A 21,788-nucleotide genomic window follows, 5' to 3' on the forward strand; every position below is an offset into this window, starting at 1 on the left:
TCACATAAAAAAAAAATCTAACTTGCCACAAAATCCTGTTCTTCTCCATTGACCTAGCTGTACGCCTCGTTGTTGACACTGCGTAGCATAAACACCAATCGATCGACACAGAATTGGTTGGTATCCACCACCCACACATTGATCGTAGACACAGCTGTCTAAAAACGTGTGGGGTGACAGAATAGAGTGGCAACTGGCAAAAGGACCACTAGCATCTCCCAAGATTCCACAGTGGTCTGAGTTACTGTAAAGGTTGCTCTGATATGTTGTACAACCTGCACATGCCAGACCTGAGCACCCGTCATTCTGACATCCAAGATCTGCGTCTCCCACTGCCTTCCAGGAATCTCCAAAGCCCACGTCTGAGCTCAGGATTTCTCCTGAAGGTGTGCGAAAGTCATCTTGTTGGTAGTTGAAGTTACCACACAGGCCACATGTGGCATTTTGGTAGTCATAAGGCACATTGATGGTTGCATATGAATATGCATCATATGTAACAACTAGTCCAAATGCTGTACTGATTACAATAGAAAAACCTGACTGATAAACTTGAATAGAGCCGTTGCGGAGACTGATAGGTGTTGCTGTGAAGGTTCCATTCACCTGGAGGCACAAAGGTACTAAAATCAGCTAATTGCTAAAAAAGTAGGAAAAGATTAATTTAAATGTAATGATACTCACCTTGGCCTCATATGGATGATCTTTTACTAATTCCATTATCTCGTCGTAGACAAATACCCTGACCAGGCGTGTCCAGGACACATATGCACTGCCTCGATGCTCATTTTTCCCTTCAATGCGATAGTAAGGCAAGCCATTGCCACAGGCCTGCCAAGAAAATAATGTTTATTTTTTTCATCCCCTAGATTTTGTCATAGTGAATTGTATTATAATATAAATTATTTAAACCTCAGACAAGATGTAAGTGCAGGTTCCTTGAAAGTGAAAGATTTGATTATCAAATGTATAGTAGTGGGGATCTCCAGAAATAGTGCAAGTTTGGCGTTGTACATTTTGGCAGCTATACTGTAAAGCAGCCTGTCGACAAGCTTGAGCAAATGTACATGGCTGGGAGATGCACTGGAGACCACTGCGGGTGCAAGTGCATTTATCCTGGCAAGTGTTATCTGTCCAGAATAAGGCACCTAGTTGCACAAAGTTACCTGGTAGAAAAAAGTTACCAGTTAGATTAATTGTAGTTTGTACAAATATTTTTTCAACAGCAAGAATTAATTGTATATTGTGAAAGCATTACCATTAATCTGACAGCCCCGTGATCCTTGATCTACACGGAAAGCCCATCTGCCTGTGACATTCACATTGCTGCTATAGGTAAAATTTGAGTAGTTGCGTTGAAATGACCCAGGAATTGAGAAATAGTAGCTGGAGTCAACTGTGTCATAACCAGCCTAATAATAAGGAGAATATTTTAAAAGATACATGTATTAACTAAGCTTTGTTAACTTGAACTAGGTCAAAAAATCCTAATCAATAATGTCACTAAATGATGCATACCTGCACATTCCAGGTTGTTGGAGCAATTACACCATAGTTCATCAGAATAAATGAATAATGGCCGTTGGAAATCAAAACTACTTGGAAAGATGTTTCCTAAAAACGGATTCAAAAACTTTTATGACTTAAAAAAAACAGCTTAATAAAATATGTATTTATTTCACAGATCTCACTGTTACAATTTTGAAGACAATCTCTGTAAACATCATTGTGGTTATTTGTTAAAAATTCAAATGTGGTGATCGTTCCATTTGAATTCTAAGAATATCATCTTACCGTTTTACTATACGAATAGTAGGCTACTCTATCCCACGTTGCAACAAAGACCCAAGTTGCATTGAAACCCAGCTTGGGGAAATACTGATTTATGTCTTGTGTAGCTTGAGTCAGAACACTGCCCGAAGTAAACTGTTGATATGAGATGACACCGTTTCCACGATTATCAATGTCAGTCCAAAATGGAGCAATTATGTCTCGTCCACCATTCACAGGGAATTGGTAGGGAAAGGATCTGGACCAAGCTTGATCAAAGGTTAGATGGCCATTGTTGTTCACCTACAAAAAAAGATCTTTTCATTAAAAACATCACATTATTCAAACCAATCACCTTAATCTGTATACATGAATCAATTAATTTATTCTGTAACCTGTATCTAAAATGCTCATATATTTTTTATCATCCATGTTACAATATGTGACTCTTATGTTTAACAAAACCACATACAAATAGAGCTTCAGATGAATGCTAGTTAACTTAAAGAACTTCGGTGACCACAGAACAGAACATGGTAAATCATGTACATCAGCCTGACTTTACAACACTATTACTACAACAGGTAATAACAATGAAGAACTAGTTAGCAACCATAACAGTGACTTCTTGTTAAACCTCGCATATTCTTTGTGATCATTTATCAACATACTTGTGGGTTGCAAGAGAGTGAACTAGAATTTATTTGCTGTTTATTTTGTCTGTAACGTGCCACTTTATTTTCAAGTAACCTGGTCTAGCTTGACCAAATAAAAAAAAAATGTAGCTTACAAACACTTGGTTGTATGACCTTCCAAAATATATAAATGCTTGTTGAAGAACAATAAGAGATGAACTTCCATCATCTCTACGTGCATTTACAGTGTCTCCAGTTCCATATGGGTAAAAGGGACCTAATACAGCAGATCAGATACAGAAAACATTAAATAGTCAAAATATAAACATTATTTAAAATGTCAATTTTGTAAAAATATTGTATTATTACACAATAATAAAGCATATGCAATTAATTAATTAATACATAGTTAAAACAGTGCCAGATTCCGTGGCCCGCCAGCTCAGCAACCATGTGTTGGAGTTTACCCCGGTGAACGAGAGGGTCGTTTCCCTGCGCCTTCAGGTCGGGGATAGGTCTCTCATGGTTATTTGTGCTTACGGAACAAATGGCAGTGTAGAGTACCCGACCTTCTTGGCATGTCTGTTAGGGGTGCTGGAAAGTGCTCCGACCGGGGACTCCGTCGTTCTACTGGGGGACTTCAACACTCACGTGGGCAGTGACAGTGGCACCTGGACGGGCGTGATTGGGAGGAACGGCCCCCCCAACCTGAACCCGAGTAGTGTCCTGTTATTGGACTTCTGTGCTAGTCACAGTTTGTCCATAACGAACACCATGTTCAAGCATAAGGGTGTCCATCAGTACACATGGCACCAGGACACCCTAGGTCAGAGGTCGATGATCGACTTTGTGATTGTCTCATCTGACCTCCGGCCGTATGTCTTGGACACTCGGGTAAAGAGAGGGGCGGAGCTGTCAACTGATCACCACCTGGTGGTGAGTTGGATCCGATGGCGGGGGGGGAGTTGGACCGACTTGGCAGACCCAAACGTACTTTGAGGGTCTGGTGGGAATGTCTGACAGAGTCTCCGGTTAGAGAGATCTTCAACTCCCACCTCCGGCAGAGCTTCAACCAGATCCCGAGGGAGGTTGAAGACATTGAGTCCGAGTGGACCATGTTCTCCACCTCCATTGTCGACGGGGCCGCTCGGAGCTGTGGCCGTAAGGTCTCCGGTGCCTGTTGTGGTGGCAATCCCCGAACTCGGTGTTGGCCCCCAGAAGTAAGGGATGCCATCAAGCTGAAGAAGGAGTCCTATTGAGCCTGGTTGGCTCGGTGGACTCCGGAGGCAGCTGATAGGTACCGAAGGGCCAAGCGAGCTTCTGCCCGAGTGGTTGCAGAGGCAAAAACTCAGGTCTGGGAGGAGTTCGTGTGAGGCCATGGAGAAGGACTATCGGTTGGCCTTGAAAAAATTCTGGCAAACCGTCCGGTGCCTCAGGATGGGGAAGCAGTGCCCTGCCCACACTGTTTACAGTGGGAGTGGGAATCTGCTGACTTCGACTGGGGACATCCTTGGATGGTGGAAGGAATACTTCGAGGTTCTCCTCAACCCCACTGACATGTCTTCCACTGAGGAAGCAGAGGGTGGGTGCTCAGTTGTGGACTCATCGATTCCCCAAGCTGAGGTCACTGAGGTAGTTGGGAAGCTCCTCAGTTGCAAGGCACCGATTGTGGATGAGATCCGCCCTGAGTACCTCAGGTTTCTGGATGTTGTGGGGCTGTGTTGGTTGACACGCCTCTGCAACATTGCGTGGAGGTTGGGGACAGTGCCTCTGGACTGGCAGACTGGGCTGGTGGTCCCTCTGTTTAAGAAGGGGGGCCAGAGGGTGTGTTCCAACTATAGGGGGATCACACTCCTCAGCCTCCCCGGAAAAGTCTATGCCAGGGTACTTGAGAGGAGAATTCGGCCGATAGTTGAACCTCGGATTCATGAGGAACAATGCAGGTTTCGTCCCAGTCGTGGAACACTGGACCATCTCTATACCCTCACCAGGTTGCTGGAGGGTTCATGGGAGTTTGCCAAACCAGTTCACATGTGCTTTGTGAGGCTTTCGACTGTGTCCCTCGTGGTGACCTGTGAGGAGTGCTCTGGGAGTAGGGGTTCCGGGGGCCTCTGTTAAGGGGAGCCTCTTAACTATATGACCGGAGCAGGAGTTTGGTTCACATTGCCGGCAGTAAGTCAGATTTCTTACCGGTGCATGCTGGACTCTGGCAGGGCTGCCCTTTTTCACCAGTCCTATTCATTACTTATATGGACAGGATTATGGGGCAGTATTACGCAGTATTATGGGGCAGTATTACGCAGTATGGGGCCAGAGGGAGTCCAGTTTGGGGACCACAGGATTTCGTCTCTGCTTTTTGCAGATGATGTTGTCCTGCTGGCTTCCTCAAATCAGGACCTTCAGCGTGCACTGGGATGGTTTGCAGCCGAGTGTGAAGCGGTGGGGATGAGAATCAGCACCTCCAAGTCCGAGGCCATGGTTCTCAGTCGGAAAAGGGTGGCTTGCCCCCTTCAGGTTGAGTGGAGGAGTTTAAGTATTTTGGGGTCTCGTTCACGAGTGAGGGAAGGATGGAGCGGGAGATCGACAGGCGGATTGGTGTATCTTCTGCAGTGATGCGGTCGATATACCGATCTGTTGTGGTGAAGAAAGAGCTGAGCCACAAGGCGAAGCTCTCTATTTACCAGTCGATCTATGTTCCTACCCTCACCTATGGTCATGAGCTTTGTGTCATGACCGAAAGGACGAGATCCAGGATACAGGTGGCCGAAATGAGTTTCCTCTGCAGGGTGGCTGGGCGCTCCCTTAGAGATGGGGTGAGGAGCTCGGTCACTCGGGAGGAGCTCAGAGTAGAGCCGCTGCTCCTCTACATCGAGAGGAGTCAGCTGAGGTGGCTCGGGCATCTGTTTCGGATGCCTCCTGGATGCCTCCTTGGGGAGGTGTTCCGGGCATGTCCAACCAGGAGGAGGCCCCAGGGAAGACCTAGGACACGCTGGAGGGACTATGTCTCTCGGCTGGCCTGGGAACGCCTCGCCTGTCTTGGGAGAGGAAAGTCTGGGCATCCCTGCTTAGACTGCTGCCCCCACGAACTGGCCCCGGATAAGCGGTAGAAGATGGATGGATGGATGGATGGATAGTTAATATATGATATATAATTAAGTATATTTATATATAACAAATAGTGTAGTATTTACAAAATATATAGGTATTTACAGTCAATAGTTTAATATTTATATACTTAAGTGCTATGACCTTACTATAACACTTCCTCACTGTAACACTCAGACTTATGTCAGACATTAAAATAGTCATTTGAAGAGTTTAAGGTATTTGGGCAATTAGTCATTCTTATTATGAAAACACAGGGGGCCCAGCAGTGGCATCTTAGTGGACCAGGGACATGAACTCCTGACCTTCAGTTCGGTAGTCCAACACCTTAACACGGCTGCCACATCCCAAAATTACTGATGGAAAGGTCATAAGTTCGAATCCCAAGTACACCAAGATGCCACCGCGGGGCCCCTGAACAAAGCCCTTAACTCTCATTTGCTCAGTTGTATAAATTAAAATGTAAGACACTGGATAAGGTTGGATAGCTATAGTACTCACACACTGTATTACTCCCTCACTGTAACACTCTGCCACCATAATATCACCCCACTGTAACATTCATGTATTATAATGCTTCTTTACTTATACATTCCCTGATGGTATATGGCTATGGGAAAGTTAATAGGAAGCACACAGCTATGGGGTATTTGTGGTTAGCCTTGTATGTAGTATAAATATTAGTGGTTGAGCTATTATTATTATTATTATTATTATTATTATTATTATTATTATTATTATTATTATTATTATTTGTTAGTCTTATGTTGGTCTATATCAAATCAATTTACTGTAATTTTCTCTCACTGTGCCAACATTAAACAAACAAAAATAATACAGAAATTTACAAGTTTATATTTATTACAATGAGAATTGTAATGTCATATAGAAAAAATCTAATTGAATTTATTTACCTGTTGATTGGGCCGTACTTAGGTCCACTGCTAGAAACAAAGCAGATAAAGTTTACATTAATTATAACATTTAATTTTGTGCCAAAGTTTTATTTTAACACACAATGTGTCATTCAATAAATAAACTGAATCACTTTAAAGATCAACAGACACAAACAAACAAACAAACAAATAAATAAATATATTTTTAATGCTTAACGTATAAAATCTAAACAGAATTTTACTTATACATTGTTTCCCCTGTTTTTTGTTCCACTGCATAAGGTTTATGACCATCATTCATCAATTTATGAGTTTATATTACTTATATATTATATATTGTCAATAGTTAAAATTGGAATTAAAATTTCTTTATCTGTTGATTGGCTCCAATTGTGGGCCACTGCAAGGAACACAACACAAAATGTTTACATTAATTATATTTAATGGGACTTGATACAATTTAAAATAACGTGATATTGATGGTTAAGGGGGTGTTCAGTCGTTTAGCTTTAGGTCATTTGTGCTGTAACTTAAGCATCATGTAACATAAGGTTTAGATTTAAGGTTTAGATCACTGGCTTTGGCTGATTATGTTTTACTCTGCAAGGTTTCTTTCTAAAGTCTCAAATTGATCAGATTTGTTCTTGGAGGGTTTAGATTTATACTGTGGCACAATTTTTGATTTACACTAAAACAATCAACAAGAATTTTCTTCATATACAAATAACTGGACAATTGACTTTTCATACACATTTTAACTTTTGATAGTCAGGTGTGACTTGTTTTCTTATGACAAATAATGATATGTAATAATATGTAATCAGAAGCTTACCGTGTAATATCAACACACACAGTGGAATTAGACACCTCATTGTGTAGGTCTGTGGGAAAAACATGTCAGTTAATAAACTTACAAATTAAGTAAATACATTTTTTCATATTAATGCACATTTAAAAAACAAAAACATAATGTTATTAAAAATAATTAAACTATCAATTTCTCTTCAATTATCTGTCACTTTACCTCGATGCTGGAGAAGTCAGTGCTGAGCCTCATTCTCCCTCTCTCTTTCTCTCTCTCTCTCTCTCTCTCTCTCTCTCTCTCTCTCTCTCTCTCTCTCTCTCTCTCTCTCTCTCTCTCTCTCTCTCTCTCTCTCTCTCTCTCGGGGTCTCTTAGACTTCAGCTCTGATGTATCTGTTAGTACTGATGCGAGTCCTACTCTACTTCCCTCTGCAGCGGCTTCCTTGTGCTCCACATCATTTATATACTTTTATAAGTAAAAGTGGGCGGACTTTGACTGATAAACTAAGGAATCCATAAGCAATGGTCTAAACCAGTTTTTAGGTATGTTCACATAATTGCTTGCTTGGATTGCTGCCAAATGTGTTTTTAAACAAAATTCTTGATATGTTCTGATTGGCAGCTGTGGTAATTCATTTGAACAATTTATGAACAATTGACTTTTCTTATGCTTTTAAACACTCGGATCTTATTCAAGATCATATCTGATCTGATTAAGTCATAGGTATATAATCAATAATTATGACAAACATTCAGCTTGTCCAGTGTGTGAGCTGCAGGATGGTTACTAATTATTTCTCCGTTAAATCTTTCCTGTGATGTTAGTTAGCTGTTAGATGTTAGTTAGCTCTCTGACAGAGAAGATTTCAGCTTTAAAGATGAGCATCCAGATACTAGAATAGTGTCATTTCTGTAGGCGAAAGTCTGGATGTCGTAGGCAGAGTTAGTAAACCTTTAACTTCTGTTGTATGAAGGCCCTGGTGTGGAAGAGGAGTTGTAGGATTCATGGGAGATCCAGATTACATTAAAACAGTCAACTTGACTATGACTTACAGAGGCACACCTACACCACTGGTTAACTTTTCAGTTAAAAGACAAAGTGAAATAAGGATGACTAAGAAAAACAAGAAAAAGAGAAGGATTGAGAAACGTAAGGCTAGGAGACAAAAGAAAATAAAAGGTGAGAAACTAATGGAAATGGAATGTTTGGTTAAAGAAATAAAGAACCTCAATGTGGAAGGCTAAGGACTTCGCCTTCTGGAACAGACACTGTACCTAGACAGAAGAACATCTTAGGAATATGATTTTATTTTATATTTTTTATTTCTCAGATGTTCAAGAGAACTCTGAACATTTATCTTGTAACCGTTTATTAATGAGAAGTTTTATTTGCATGCTTGTTTAAAACTATGTGTGCAGAAACTCGCAGTGAAAGTTAAAAATCTGCTTATGATAATGTTCTGCATTTTGGTTGCAAGATTTGACAGCGAGAACTGTGAAAGAAGATTATGCCCTAGTCACTGACACCACAAGGTATCAGTAGTATTTAACCTCACCTTTGCAGCTGCAGGAAACTTGCAGCAAGTATATAACTATATACTGTATAGTGCATGAAGGCCTATGTGAGGTTCAATGTTGCAACAAGATCCTGACTTTGAATGTGGAGATGACAAAGGTCAAAATTTCCAGTGATTTCCAAAATAAGCAGAATAACACAGTATAAAAGTCCCAGTGAAAATCAAGAAAGTTTGCATTATTCTAGGCAGAACCAGAGCGTATTATACGTTGTTATTGCTTATCAGTTTTGCATCAGAGGACAAACGCAGGCTTACACTTTGAGAGTGTTTCTTGTTTTGTTACTATGTTTGCATTTTAATTACTTTTACTTATTCTAACATTGTTTGATTATTTGTAGGAGATTTTATTTGTAATTTTCTTTTATTTTACTTTACATATATATTAAACACATTTATTTGTATTACATGCTTTTAATAAAAACAAGGAGTCCCATTGTGATGACCCTGAAAAGACAAGAAGGTCTAAGATTGACTCTTCATCTGAAGATTCAAACAATAGTTGAGGTAGAAGAACTTGAAGAGGATCCTTTGTTAGAAAACAGAGGGACTTCGAAGGACACCTGCGTTCAAGGTAAGACCAACTCTGATAGTGTGTTTTCAACAGTAACCGGTGCAAACTAGGACACATTCCTTAGTGGGATTGTGGAAGGGTTTGGCACGCAATCCGAAAACAAGTGTCACTAAGGGATACGTACGTACATCAGTATAGATTACCTCACTCCGGTATTAGAGCCCTCACAACGGGGCAAATGGATAATGACTTGGCAGCATAGTCACAAAGCCAAAGCTAAGGCTAAGGCTTGCACATGGGAACACCACTCCTCTCTGCTAAACATGCATAACTAGTTTATTTTTAGAATATTAATTTTTAAGCTAGAATGTAATGTATGAGAAACAGCTGGTAACAGTAGAGTACACTTATAACATGGCTTACTCAAAAACTATGTGCCCCTGAATTGTACTGTATAAATTTATATAATTGTATAAAACCTTCTATTTATTTTATTTACTGTGTATTTACTTTAGATCAATCAACACGTATTTAAGGAAGATAAAACATTTGCAGTTCTGATTTGAGGAGGAAAATTTGCTCATCATCTTCATCATCACAGTCAGCTGCACACAGAGGACTTCATGTAATAACTACTGATTCTTAAGGATTAATAATATTTATTTTTCAGTAAAATTGCTTACTGAAAATCATATAATTTGAATCTGAATATAATATTTTTGGCAGCATTTGATGCCTGTTAATTAATTTTTCTGTTGGTTTTCATTTTGTTTCTTTAAATCACTTTCTGAATGTTGTTTTCCTTGTTTTTTGAGTTTTATTTATTGATTTTTAAAAGCATCTATACTAATGCAGATTGAGCTCCTGTCATTGCATTGAGCAGTGTACAGTTCAGAGTAAAAGAGAAGCAGCTCATAGATAGAATGATAGGTAGCTCAGAGAAGCTAGTGTTTGACTTTGGGGAAGTATTTTTCATCCACAGGGTCTCTGTGGACATGGTGGAGTATTACAAATACCTGGGAGTTAATAAACTGTAATTGGTTCAGATATCTAGAGGAAGTTCATTCCACCACCTTGGTGTCAGAAAAGAAGACTCTTGATGTATACTTACCTTTTATCCTGATAGATGGTGGAACCAGTCGAGCAAACAGGTTTAACTTGCTATAGTCAAAAATTTTTGTAAATTCTAATCAACACTAAAACAAGCCTAACATGTCCAGTCAGATCCTGAGAAAGTGCCTCTAGAAGCTTTTGAAAATATTGTCTACTCCACTGTCATTCATTTATTAGTCCCATTTTTCCACTTTTACCTGAACAGGATTTATAAATAAATTCTAATTAAATTCATTCATTTAAACTGCCTGGACTAATAACTCTAAAGCAATGTACAAGAATGGCCAGAGCTGTCTTTACTTTCTGAGAAGGCTGAGGTCCTTCATCTGCAAGATGATGCTGAAATTGTTCTACAAGTCGGTGATGATGTCCTGTGGTGATGTTGTGGGAAAGTAGCGTGACTTTCTGACTTTAGTGTCAGAAAGAAGGATGTCTAAGCTACTGACCATCTCAGACAACATCTTCCACCCACTCTATGATGTCCTAGACAGATACAGGAGTAAAGGCGTGATGTCCTGGACAGATAAAGGAGTAAAGGAGTGATGTCCTGGACAGATAAAGGAGTAAAGGAGTGATGTCCTGGACAGATAAAGGAGTATTTTCAGTCACAGACTCATTTAAAAATGTGCTGCACAGTGCAACACAGGAAATCTTTCTTACCTATTACAATTTATTAGTACAACAACATATTTAAATGTGCAACAATACACTTTTATCTGTATAGTATCTGTATTTAAATATTTTATATATATTATCCTAGTGTATGTAAGTCTTATTATTTTATCTTTTTACATAGAATTATATTCATATATTCTAATTTTGGTGACTTGTAGCTGTGATAACAAACCTAATTGGGATTAATAATGTATTTCTGAATCTGATTAGATAAACTGTGTGGTATACGTATGTCTGAAACACACAGTTGTACAGAATGTCTGTGCAGCTTTTCAGATTCCCTTTACTGGAACTAAGAGACCAAAAATGTTCCAGCATTACAATGTCTCTGTACACAAAGCAAGATGTGTAGAGATCAATCATTCTGCCATGGCTCATAACACTTTAATTATCACTTGACTAAGTTAATATGATTACATCTATGAAACATCAACCCTGCCCTGGAGTCACTGCACCATCAGGTTAGGTTACATGTTTCACTGAGATTCAATGACACCAAACTGCAGCTTTCTTCTCTCGTGAAGCTTTTCCATGCTTTGTTCCACATCCCTTTTTCAGTTATTGTAGTCGTCCCCTTTTACGGAGGTGAATTGATCCACAGTTTAAGGTTCAGTCCTGCTAATTAACTTGTTCTGTACAAAACCACCTTCTTTCCACTGATCCTGGGTTTAGTTGCAGAGTGATTCAGATCGTTGTCTTGCTGCATATTGAAGATCCTCCTGATTAGATTAGTTGCATTTTTCTGTAAATGATCAGAATGTTTCTGTAAACTTCTGAATTCATTGCATGGCTACCACCATGATCTCCATCATCAGTGAAGATTAGTGAGAAAGTTCCAGAAGCAGCCATGAAGCCCAAGCCCAAGCCCAAGCCATGACACCATCATAAATATGTTTTATTGATGAGATCATATGTTCTGGATCATGAACAAATCCTTACTTTCTCCACAATTTGACCTTTCAGCACTTTGGTTCATCTTGGTTACCTAACCTTCTCATCTCTGTACAATTCCCATCTGGTCTTACTCAGGAGAAGTTTGTATCTTCTGCTCAATATTTCTCTGAGTCTTAATCCAGTGGTGGATTGTGAGACCTTCACTCTGGGGCCTGTTTCAGAACCAACTCTGAGTTTAAACTTGAACTCTGAGTTGACAAACCCTGAGATGGGAAACTCTGAGTTTTCAGTTACAGAACAGCTGAAATGAGTTAGTTTTATCTCTAAATTGACTGACTCTGAGTTAAAGAACATGCACCACAACTATAAAAAACCATTATCAATGAAGAGAAGACATTACGAGTCACCATGGCAACAGCATCAGACAAAAGAAAAGTCCGAATGTTACTCACCAGCAGAACTGGAAGTGCTTATGCAAGCATATGGAGAATATAACCACGTATTAGAAAACAAAAAACAACACTGCTGTAAAAAACAATAGTGTATTTAACATCAAATTTTAATGTGGTGTATTTTTTAAAAAAATATATATATATATATGTCGGAACTCAGAGCCGGTCTCCAAGTCGACACATCACAGGGTGATCTCCACACTTAGACCTTTTGGTTACTAAAGACTGTTTTATTTAAACTTAACTGTTAACTCTATAATTACTACAAAAATACTGAGAAAACTCCTCAGACCTGGACGAGAATGAGCAAACTTAAAAGTAACAAATTGCCAAATTAAAAGTAACAAATTGCCAAATTAAAAGTAACAAATTAAAACCCCCAAAAGAGCATGTCATGCCAAATCAATAAAAAAAAAACAAGAACTCTTGCGACGTCCTTGCAAAAACCGGCGGACACGGGCACGCGCCCACACACACCTTCGCCCCCGAAGAACCAAAAAAAAAACTTCGGATATCTTCTCAATATATACCCTGGCGCTCCTAGGAGCCCAGGTGCCATATCACCTCATTTACGTGAATTACCTCCTATGTTTTCTAAATACACTGACCCAATTTCCCCTTATTTCCCATTACCTTTCACCCATATGCCCATTTATGGATTTTCCTCCCCTTATTTTTCAGGGCCGAGGTCTGTGGACCACTGTTTTTTTCATTCTACATAACATGTTATTGCTATGGACCAAGGTCTGAAAACCATGGTGTTCTTCATTTTCCATAACAATTTATGAGCTAAGGTCTGGGAACCATGGTCTTTTCCCTTCTACATAACAAGTTGTTATTACAAATGTGCTCAGACTGACTAGGCCTGACAGCCCCAAATCTGGTTGCAATAAACATCTTTGGCCTACAACATCACCTACATATGTCTTATGACAGCAATTGTAATATTTTGCAAGGCCTAATACTTTACTTTGGTTATAGTATTGTAAGGAATAATATTTAAATTATTTCTACTAAGATTTTTTACAACACACACACACATATATATATATATATATATATATAGACACACCTTTAAAATGTATATTTTTAATGTAAACACACTTTGGTCAATTCATGGATAATTCATGCAATTGTATATTGTTTATTTGTAAGCATTAGAAGTGCAGTTTCTTGTCTCTCCTTATTGTTCAAGTGGTTGAGGTTGATTTGGGATTTAGAAAGTAAATAAGTAAATAGACCAAATTAGCAAGTAGACCAATACTTTCTACAGATAGTAATAATTACGTTAATCTTTACATTAATTAGACTTGTTGGACATGTAATTTGTAGTTAGTAATTAAGAACTATTTTAGAGTAAATTCCCGTAAAAATTGTTATAATATCAGAGGTGAAACCAGGAGAACAGTATTTTATTTTATCAGGAAACAACACAAAAATGGACAGAAAGCGCTTAAAAGTGAGGCACACTTTCCTGACCGCTCTGTAAACAGTAGCCTTACTAATATGTTCTGCATCCCTGATGTTATACGCAAAACTACCATTTGCAAAGAAATGCAAGGCAACGTAAAGCATCAGCTTGGACGTAAGAGCACGGCCGCGATGGCTGATGTTTCTGATGTAAGACTGGGTGAGATTATGGATGCATCTTATTAACTGTTGAGAAAAACTGTACCGCTCAAATTAAAATGCATAGGGATGTGACAAAAAATCCAATCTGGGCTTCAAAATACTCTCCCAATGTAAATGTAACTCCCTGCGAATTAATACAGACTCTTCATCAACAGGATCGTCCATAAAAGGACATTTCGTTCCCTTTGATGCTCTCTGTGTAAATTAAATGTGTGTAATGATGTGGTGAGGTGAGGTTTCAATCCAAGAGAAAACAGTCAGTAGTAAATGTTTTTTTCCATTCCAAAGAATCCATGCACACACCTGAGCAGCAACATACACCTGACAGTCACGTCATAATTTTATTAGCACTTGAAATGTGGCTCAAACTCAAGGTGCCATGTTTTACACATTTGATTAAAATGTGTAAAATATGTGAATATCAAAAAATAAACACTCAAATTCTGATCTTACAACAGATCTGTTGTTCTGTGTGGAAGAACCAAAAACTGTCATTGTTGATCTGATACTTTCAAAAGGGAATGTACACCACCCAACTTGTCTGGGTACATACTTTACAGGTCAGAAGAAATGAGTGAATATTCAAATTAGTGACTGTTCAAACTCGAGATCAGAAGATATTTTCATTTCACATGTTCAGCAGGAATCAGACGTTGAGTTCTTTCAGTTGTGTGCTGTTGTTTTTCAGTGAGCTGTCTGCAGAAGGCAGGTGTGTTAATGTTTTATAGACATTATTTAATGTCTTTATTTTTAAATGTCAATTTTTAAAAAAATAATAAAAATAAAATTAAATAATCCTTAAAATGTACTTTAAAATAGAGTTCTAATTAGTGTTATTAAAATGTAGTAAAAAAGATTTTTCGTTGCTAAGTTGACACTGTGTCAGGGATGACGCTATGGGAACGCTTCTGTGAGGAAGTTGTGTGCACAGACGCCAATTTAATGGCTCAGGAAGGACACGTGACGAAGTGATTACTCGCCAGTAAGTCCATATAAGGGCATCTACATCACATTACTCCAGCTTCTTTGTCTTCAGGAAGATGTCTGTGATTCGGCTGCGCCTCGTAGTTCGGGTCCCACATGTGGCCTCAATCATGGGTATTTCCATTTCTCTTGCCCTTTCCCCGACTCCGTCCACTCGGTTTCAGTTTCGGGAGCTTGCGCTGCGATTTCTCCCGACCCGGAAGAGAGCATGCTTTTATATATGGGGAGGGGCTTTCCTCCTATGAACAGCCGACACAATCAGTGGCGTTCGAAGAGTTCCTCGAGGTGGTGACACGCGCTGTCTAGGTTAAAATCAGATTTGCCTGAAGAAGGAGTTAATGTTGTCTGTTCTAAACTAGATGACCACTTTTTAACTTCAGGCCGCAGGTCTTGGAGAAATCCATTTTCAGCGTGTATTTTTTCTCCTGTCATGTCTTACTATTCAGAAATTATAGGGCTTGAAAGCCATGGGTTTGGGCAATTCCTGGGATTGAAGAGACGCTTACAAGCTATCTCTCACCTACATCACCCGCATGGAGGAAACCTGCCTTCCATCCAAGCCTTGTAGGACTACTTCAGCCCTTCTGGTTAAGGCCTACATGGCAGAAGGCCAAGCAGTTGCAGCCCTGCACACCATGGCAGTTTTGCAGGCCTACCAGGCTGACCTGCTGACAGAGCTTGACGGTGACCAGGGGTTAGGACCTCAAGTGGTATCTGAGCTCCACCAAGCCACTGACTTTGCGCTCCGTGCCACAAAACAGACGGCCCGCTCCACAGGCTGTGCAATGCCTGCACTGGTTGACACGGAGAGGCACCTGTGGCTCAATTTAACTGATATTAAAGATAAGGATAGGTCCTCTCTCCTGGACGCCCGGTGTCACCTTAGAGCTTGTTCAGCGACGCAGTCAGTACTGTCGTCGACAGGCTCCAGGAGGTAAAATGTCAGTCAGTGGCTTTCAGGGAGTTTCTCCCTCGTTGTAGGGGGCAGCCTGGGTCATCTTCCAGCCGCACCCAACCCCCTCCTTGCTCACTCAGGGCAGTAAAGAGGGTTAGTGTGGCTGCCTGTGCCCCCTGTCTAAAACTAGAAAGTACGGTCGGCATACCCAGGCCCAGACCCAATGCCTGAGGGATGGGGTTCCTAGGAGCATCCCATTCAGGAAGGATCCCCCTACTGCCAGCCCTGCCAGCTCCGGTGTTTTGGGGAGCCGTAGGGTCTGTGCCTGCTTCTCTTCCTTGCACGGATCTCTCTGGGTTAGCACCTGCCAATATGCTGTTTCAAAGCACCCAGGAGATCTGCATTTTCTAATTTATATGTAAAGCACTTTGAATGACATCTGAGTATGAAATGTGCTATACAAATAAACTTGCCTTGCCTTGCCTTTTTGTTTGTTTTGGGGGCTGGAATAAGGGTAATTTGCTGTTGAACATTTGAACAAGTCTCATATGTTTTTTCCAGGACACACAATAGCGTAGGGTGTAAATACAGCAGGACTTGACTGATTTTTAACACAAGCAAGGACAGAAAACTTAGTGTCAGTAAACTTGGCATGTTAAAAATTTTACATTTTCATGTTTTGCTATGTCCATAGTGTGTGATTGCGTGAGTGAATGAGAGAGAGAGTGTGTGTGTGTGTGCCCTGCCATGGGTTGGCACTCCATCCAGGGTGTATCCTGCCTTGATGCTCAATGACGCCTGAGATAGGCACAGGCTCCCCACTGTTACGTGGAGCAAATGAGATGCCAAAGAGTCACTCGTGCTTTCCAATCACCTGGTTAACATTTATTAACATTTAAGGTGCAACCGGAAATACTTATATCCACTATCATGACATACATCACTTACAAACACTTCCAGTGATCACAATACAAATAAAATCACATATCATAACATCCTCTCTTTTTTTTTCAATAATATTTAACACTCATGCTATGTAACCTAATCCTAAACATCATAAAGTCATTCACTTTAAACAATCCAATGTCATTAATCAATCTCCAAGCTCCAAGATGCAATTGTGCAAAAGTACATTTCAACAATAAGTCTTTGTGGCTTAGAAATAATTCTACCACACCGTGTTTTGAATTGACCAGTACATGTAATTGCAGTCTCTTTTTCATCCAACACTGCCTTTGGCTCGTAGCAATCTTTAATCATGCTCTGATCCGCTGCCTCAGTCTTTGTTTTGTGAGTACTTGCTTTTCATTCTCTTGTTTTGGACATCAGATATTTCCTATTAGTTCTGTACAATTGTCCATCAGGTGTCTCCACAACATAAGACCTTGGTTGCTCAGCCAGAGCAGTAACTTGTGCAAGATTCCACTCACCATTTTGCCATAATCTGATATTTTCTCCCACTCTTAGTTTCTGCAGCTGTCTTGTTCCATGGTCGAACTTTTCCTTCTGCTTTTTCTGACGAGTTTCCAATGACTCTTTCACTGAAGCAGTAGCTGTCTTAGGATTTATTAACACAGTTGATGCTGGTAATCTTGTTCTCACTCTCCGACCCATTAGTAATTGTGCAGGGGAGACTCCTATGGTTTCCGAAGGTGTGTTTCTCAGATTCAGCAATGAAATATATGGATCCCTTTCATCAGCTTCAGTCTTTTTCAACATACGTTTCACAGTTTGTACAGCCCTTTCAACCATTCCATTTGATTGAGCATGGTAGGGGCTTGATGTTTAATGATGAAACTCACATTCTTTAGAGATCATGCGAAATTATTGTGAAGCAAATTGTGGTCCATTATCAGAAATTAGTACCTTGGGGATCCCATACCTTGCAAACTGTGACTTCAGCAACTTGATGACAGTCAAACTTCTGGTGTCATTCTTAAGCAAATCAACTTCAATGAACTTTGAGAAATAGTCCACAATGATCAAATACTCTTTTTTATTATGAGTGAACAAATCAACTCAAATCTTTTAGCCAAGGCCTATCTGGCACACTATGAGGATGTAGTGGCTCTTTAGTCTGGAACCTTCTATGTGCACTGCATACTTCACAATGACTCACCATGTCTTCAATACAGCAGAAATTTCTTCTCTGTAATTCCAGTACTTTTGAATTTGGCCAACCATATTGTACAATTTTCAACAACTTCATCAATGTGGCATCCTTTTCCGTTTCTCTCTGAAATTCTGTTCTTTTCAGACACAGGCACAAAATAAAATTTTCGGTTACAGAACAGCTGAAAAGAGTTAAATTGATTGACTCTGAGATAAGTGCATGCACCACAACTATAAAAAGCCATTATCAATAGAGCGCAGATATAACGAGTCACTATGGCAACAGTGTCAGACAAAAAAAAAGTCTGCATATTTCTCACCAGCAGAACTGATTAAGAAAATACATAAGTTTATGTTTTAATTACTTTTATACAGTGTTGGGTGTAATTAATTACTAACTAATCTAAATACCGTAATTTATGTGACCGCCGTGCCGTCCACAGCACAAGATGGAAAACGACCACTTGGGGATGAGGCTGCATCAACTTCGTTGTAGCTTTTAAGCATTAAATCCTCTAAATACACGGTTAAATTATATACTGTTGGAAAGCTTAGACTCTCAGGATTTTATTAAGTCCACACACAAAGCATAATATGATTTATAGCCGTCATACTAATTCAATCCAAGTTGATAGTCACCTGAACTAGGCGGCGCTAGACCAGTTGTTCACTTACTTTTAGACGCTTCCCTTTCTTCACTGGGGTAATATTTTCCAAAACAAATGCTTGTAAAAAATCCCCAAGAGTCCAAGGAACTGTGTTGTGAGCCAGCGGCATGCAAGAGATGCGGGATGGGGATGTTGTAGCTCAGTGGTTAATGTGTTGGGCTACTGAACGGAAGGTCATGGGTTCGAACCCCAGGTCCACCTAGCTGCCACTGCTGGGCCCCTGAGCAAGGCCCTTAACCCTCAGTTGCTCAGTTGTAAGTCGCTCGGGATAAGGGTGTCTGCTAAATGCCGTAAATGGAAATGTAAAGAGATGTTATCAGACACGGGCATGTGACATGGAGTTACAGGACTCTACATACCTGATACTGTTTTCCTTAATACTGGTTCTCAGCAAATAAATAATAATAAATATCAAGGTACACCACGACCAATTATTAACTTATCCGTCAATAGACAGACAGACATAGATAATACAAAGAGAAGGAGAAATAGGGAAAGAAAAGCTAAACGTAAGGGGAAGAAACAAAGAAAGATTGATGAAAAAATCCAAAAGGTTGAAGAATTGGTTGAAGAGTTAAAAGATGTGAATATGAGTGTTTAAAAGAAGACACCGAGGGATCAGACGCTGTACCTAGACAGCTGGAGAAGATTCCAAAAGAAAAAAGAAGACTATAATGCATTATGTGTTATTATGTTTTATTTTCAGAATGTTCAAGAAAAATTCTGAAATGCTTTTCTTTTACTTATAATCATGTATCCTCATGTAATAGAGTTGATTAGATTAATCTTGTGTATTTTACTGTAAACTTTCTAGTAGTAAACACTTATAAAGCCTACTGTGTATTACTGAGAGTATCTGCACACACGTGTTTCAAGGCCTGCTGTTAAAAGTGAAGCCTTCTGTGTATTCACGGGGAGTAACCTGTATGCGCAGTGTTTTATAGCTTGCTGTCAAATTCCACGGTGAGAGAAAGCTTCAGTTCTATATAATCACAGCCTGAGAAGTTGCAGGAAGTATGACCACATATAGAAGTGTTAACCGTGAGGTTAGAAAAGAAAAGACATTAGCAGCACACACAGAGTCGGCTGGTGAGATATGTTTGAGAAACCGAGAAGTATTTATGAAATAAGATGGTAGCCATCTAAAGGGCACAAAGCCAACCAAACCTGACAGCCAAATCTGGGCACAGTAAAAAAGTATAAAAGCTCGCCTTGAAACACATTGAGTGTGCATTCTATTGTAATCAGCCTTAGTGCATGTTATACTTTAGATGCATCTTAGAACAAATGCAAGTTTACACTTCGAGAGTGTTTCTTGGTTTGTTATAATCTTTGCATCTTAATACCTTTTACTTATTCTAATACTGTTCGATTGTTTGAAGGAAGATTTTATTTGTAATCTTTTTCTTTTTACTTTACATATATTACACACACCTATTTGTATTACACTACTTTTAATAAAAACAAGGCCTCCCATTGTGAGGATCCTGAAAAGACAAAAAAGGTATAAGTCTGCCTCCTTCATTTAAAGATTCAAACAATAGTTTAAGTAGAAGACCTTGGAGAGGATCCTTTGTTAGAAGACCAAGGGGACTTCGAAGGACACCTGTGTTCAGGGTAAGACCAACTTTTAATAGTTGATCTTGTGTTTCTAACACGACCTCGTGCAAATTAAGATACACTCCTTAGTGGGGGCGCGTAAGGTTTCCTACGCAATCCGAAAACATGTGTCGCTAAGGGGCAAGTATGTCAGTATAATTACTTCAACTAGAATATGTAAGCCTTTTAATCCAAAATGCTTTTCTCGCCTCACAAATATTATGTTTCTGACCGAAAACTGTAAACAGCAGTTCACCTCCGTCCATTGTTTCGGCTCCCACTTCTCCCATGAGGCTTATAAAACTACACTGTTGTGTGAGATTTGTAGTCCAGGGCCTAACGAATCAAACAAGCCCTCACATGAGCCAACCGGCGCCTGTAGTGCAGAGATAGACGGCTGAGAAGCCAATGATGTCTCTCCATCCTAGGTGGGACACCCTCTGTTTGACTGACAATTGCTCCCTCCAGTAGCGATTTAATGACCCGGGACCTTTACAGCTCTTTAGCCAATAAGGAGACGATGAGCCCTGAGTTGTGCAGAAAAAGCTGCGCAATGGGTTTATTGTGCAATTCTCGACTTTTTCACACTCTCATGCTTTAGGGTGTCAGGTTACAGGTTACAGTTACAGGTTACAGGTTACAGGTGTCAGGTTACAGGTGTCAGGTTACAGGCCTTTTTTCACAGCAGACTTGTAGACAGAGAGGTTCTGTTTGTTTTAGGCCTTTTAAACTGAGCATGCAGTCTTTTAATTCAAAGTTATACAGTAAACAAGTAAACAAGAAAAACATGAACAGACGGACATGTCCGTAGAAAAATATTCATATAAAATCCATTTTTGAGTCTTTTGACTCAAAAGCCAAGACATGTGGCCTTGACCCTCAGTTGTTGTTTAGCTCCTAACATGTTTTACAGCCATAAGATTATTCAGTTTATCAGAAACAATCTCAGACAGAAATCAAAACCCTACATTCTAGGCTCTGTAACTTTGTGTCAGAATCACTCTGACACTTGTATCTGAAACTAGAGACTCTCTTCTTTCCAATGAGACCAGGCTCACCCCTGTGTGTCAAAGTATGTGGGAGCTGTACCACCTTTTAGCTGGGTAGGTCATGTAGGTGAAAATCATGAAAATATAGGGCGGGGTCCAAGACTATAAAACAATTCTGTATAAAACGATAGTGGATGTAACATCAAGTATAAGTTGACCAAATTAGTAAGTAGACCAGTACTTTCTAGAGATAGTAATTAATACATTAATCTAATTAGACTTGTTGGAGATGTAATTTGTAGTTAGTAATTAACTAACTACCCACCATCCCCCATCCAGCAGGAGGAATGTCCATCAACTTCTGGTGCACAGATGAACACAGTGATTTATAGAAAATGCCACAGTTTATTTCTGTAGAATTTTCGAACTACATTACATAACTCTAATCTACACCGTCTGTAAAGGAGACTGACTAGGTCGTG

General features: G+C 39.8%; 2 protein-coding genes across 5 annotated transcripts in view; both read right to left on the minus strand.

Annotated features, from left to right (window-relative positions):
• LOC113653753 (interferon-induced very large GTPase 1-like) overlaps positions 1 to 21,788 on the minus strand; it is an 859,689-nt gene that overhangs the window by 587,328 nt on the left and 250,573 nt on the right. The gene's annotated exons all lie outside the window — the stretch shown is intronic.
• Positions 1 to 21,788, minus strand: part of LOC113661809 (alpha-tectorin-like) — a 113,872-nt gene that overhangs the window by 11,404 nt on the left and 80,680 nt on the right. Inside the window, exons 33-36 of one of the 3 annotated variants that reach the window (XM_047816184.1) lie at positions 1,256 to 1,409; positions 910 to 1,163; positions 682 to 828; positions 27 to 603 (exon numbers count right to left, since the gene is read on the minus strand). The exons of the other annotated variants lie outside the window; for them this stretch is intronic. Coding sequence (XP_047672140.1) covers positions 27 to 603; positions 682 to 828; positions 910 to 1,163; positions 1,256 to 1,409 — 1,132 coding nt within the window. The remainder of the gene's footprint in view (positions 1 to 26; positions 604 to 681; positions 829 to 909; positions 1,164 to 1,255; positions 1,410 to 21,788) is intronic. 3 annotated transcript variants of the gene reach the window in all.

Source organism: Tachysurus fulvidraco, chromosome 7, assembly GCF_022655615.1.
Source record: "Tachysurus fulvidraco isolate hzauxx_2018 chromosome 7, HZAU_PFXX_2.0, whole genome shotgun sequence".
Classification (NCBI taxonomy): Eukaryota; Metazoa; Chordata; class Actinopteri; order Siluriformes; family Bagridae; genus Tachysurus; species Tachysurus fulvidraco.